The 2,216-nt window shown below is 33.0% G+C and overlaps 1 protein-coding gene across 1 annotated transcript in view; it reads right to left on the bottom strand.

Annotated features, from left to right (window-relative positions):
- The window catches only part of LOC106881794 (uncharacterized), a 38,244-nt gene that overhangs the window by 5,154 nt on the left and 30,874 nt on the right, over positions 1-2,216 (bottom strand). The window contains exons 4-5 of the mRNA XM_014932302.2: positions 2,043-2,115; positions 491-624 (exon numbers count right to left, since the gene is read on the bottom strand). Of these exons, the coding sequence (XP_014787788.2) occupies positions 491-624; positions 2,043-2,115 (207 nt within the window). The remainder of the gene's footprint in view (positions 1-490; positions 625-2,042; positions 2,116-2,216) is intronic.

Below are 2,216 nucleotides of genomic sequence, written 5' to 3'. Positions count from 1 at the left end.
ACCACGTGCTTTTGTAGCTCATTCATTCTTTTCTTCGATATCTCCATATCTTCTGTTGAAAAACCTTCAAATTCGGAATCACTGCTTGATAGCATGAAACTCCTCTCCATCTTCAAAGTTGAAAAAAATTAACGCCGCAAAAAATGTGGAAAAAAATCTTCCAAAATTCACTGAGTTCAAATATCATGCCAAACAATGTCGGATACAATAACTCAACTGTTTGCAAAGTGAAATCAGGTATTTTAACAAATGTACTAACGAGATTTGGGTTCAAATATACATTTAAATAACAATGGGTACTCTCGGCCGGCTACGGCCGGGTTAGTAACGAAAGGGTTAAACAGCATATAGAGCCATTTTTAAGAATCTGAACAGACCTCAAAATTTCATTTCAAACATAAAAAAACAAAAGAACTGACCACTATAAAAGGTATTAAGGTATTGGACTAATTTGTGATATTGATGGTTAAAACAGTATGATATTACTGACCTCAGCTGGAGGGAAATACTTGTAAATATCATCAACAGGATGAGGAGAGTCGCTTTCTTGATCCATTGAATAGGTTTGGTAATCTATGTCATTTCTTGTAAAAAGACTTTCTGATTTGGCCAGAACAGAATCATCTGAAACAACACATATTCATTTCAATAGTCAAATGGAGACATTAATTAATACACCCTAACATTCTCACTACCATCGCTTTTCAGTCTTTCTAGCTGGAGTACTCATGTATCTCCTCTACAGCAAAACACTGGTTCCTGTCCCTCTATCATGCTTTATTAACCTGGTATTGACGGGTTTATTAACCTCTCAATACCTTGCATAAAGCTGTCTTCCTCTTCACTGAAGCCCCACTCCATTGAAGGGTCTTGCCTTGTGAGTTACTGGGTGACTTCACTAATGCAGGTGTCACAAAAAGTACCCAATACACTCAGTAAAGTGGTTGGCATGAGGAAGGGGATCAAGCCATAGAGACCATGCCAAAGGCAACAAAGCTCTAGAAAGACCTTCGCCAGATCCTGTTGAACTATCCAACCCATTGACAGTAGAGAAGATGTCTGTTAAATGATGATGATGAGTAATATATATATTATTATAATATATATAATATTATACAGTAATATATACATATAATATCATACATTAATGTATACATATAAGTAATATTATACAACAAAAAATAATTATTGTTTTGAAAGTGAGACACATTTATCATTATACAAGAAATGTAGAGTAGGAAAAAAGTTCTTGAGAAATTGAATCAGGATCATGCCTGGTTATATCTTCAACATTTCCTTTCATTTCTTTTGTTTTGGACTGTGGTCATTTACATCAAACTGTTGTACATATATTTACCAGCTGGTAATTGTTTAATGACTTCAGAAAGACAAAACAGACCTGCAACAGAATTCGAACTGAAAACACAGGATCACAGTCAACTATTATACAAGGTATTTTCTTTAATGCTCTAACAATTCTGCTATTAACAAAACTCAATTTACAAAGTAAAAAGATTTTCTTCACAGTGTTGCAACTACCAAACTGTGGTAATCAAGTGCAATGTAATGTTAATCCAGGTTAAGAAAAAATATTAGGTAGTGAATGACAGTAAGGCATTGAAGAAAGTCCCGTATGGCAGCATTTAGTAACAGCCATTTAAGTTCAAATCCTACCTAGGTCAGCTTTACTTTTAATTGTTTCAAAGTCATTCAAAATGTGTGCAAATCAATGAACTATACCCCACAGGGATGGTATACCATTATGGATATATTTCTATGAGTGAAACTAGTAAACTAAACTAAAACATCACTTCAAAGTTTCTACCTATTCCAGTCTATTTAACTGACCATAAGTAAGAAACAGTATTATTACTTCACAGTTCAGTAGTTAGCACTAAGCATAAACCTGGGTAAAACAATGGTAAAGCAATAACAAACGAATTAAACATTTCTAATTAAAGAATCATCAAATCTATGATTTTCAAAACATAGTTATATAAAAGAAAGTTTGCCCTCTTTGTGGAAAACCTGAAGTTACTTACCCCAAACACTATTGCCGTTTGAAGTCATGTAACCACTTGGATCATAAATATCATCTCTTTCATGGAGAAAGGGCTATAAAATAAAACAAATAAATATGAATAGATACACAGAGACACATACACACACAATATGTATATATATATATATATATATATATATATATATATATATAT

Source organism: Octopus bimaculoides, chromosome 7 (assembly GCF_001194135.2).
Source record: "Octopus bimaculoides isolate UCB-OBI-ISO-001 chromosome 7, ASM119413v2, whole genome shotgun sequence".
Lineage (NCBI taxonomy): Eukaryota > Metazoa > Mollusca > Cephalopoda > Octopoda > Octopodidae > Octopus > Octopus bimaculoides.
Note: the sequence above shows the minus strand (reverse complement) of the source record. Positions and strands in the feature narration are given on the sequence as shown.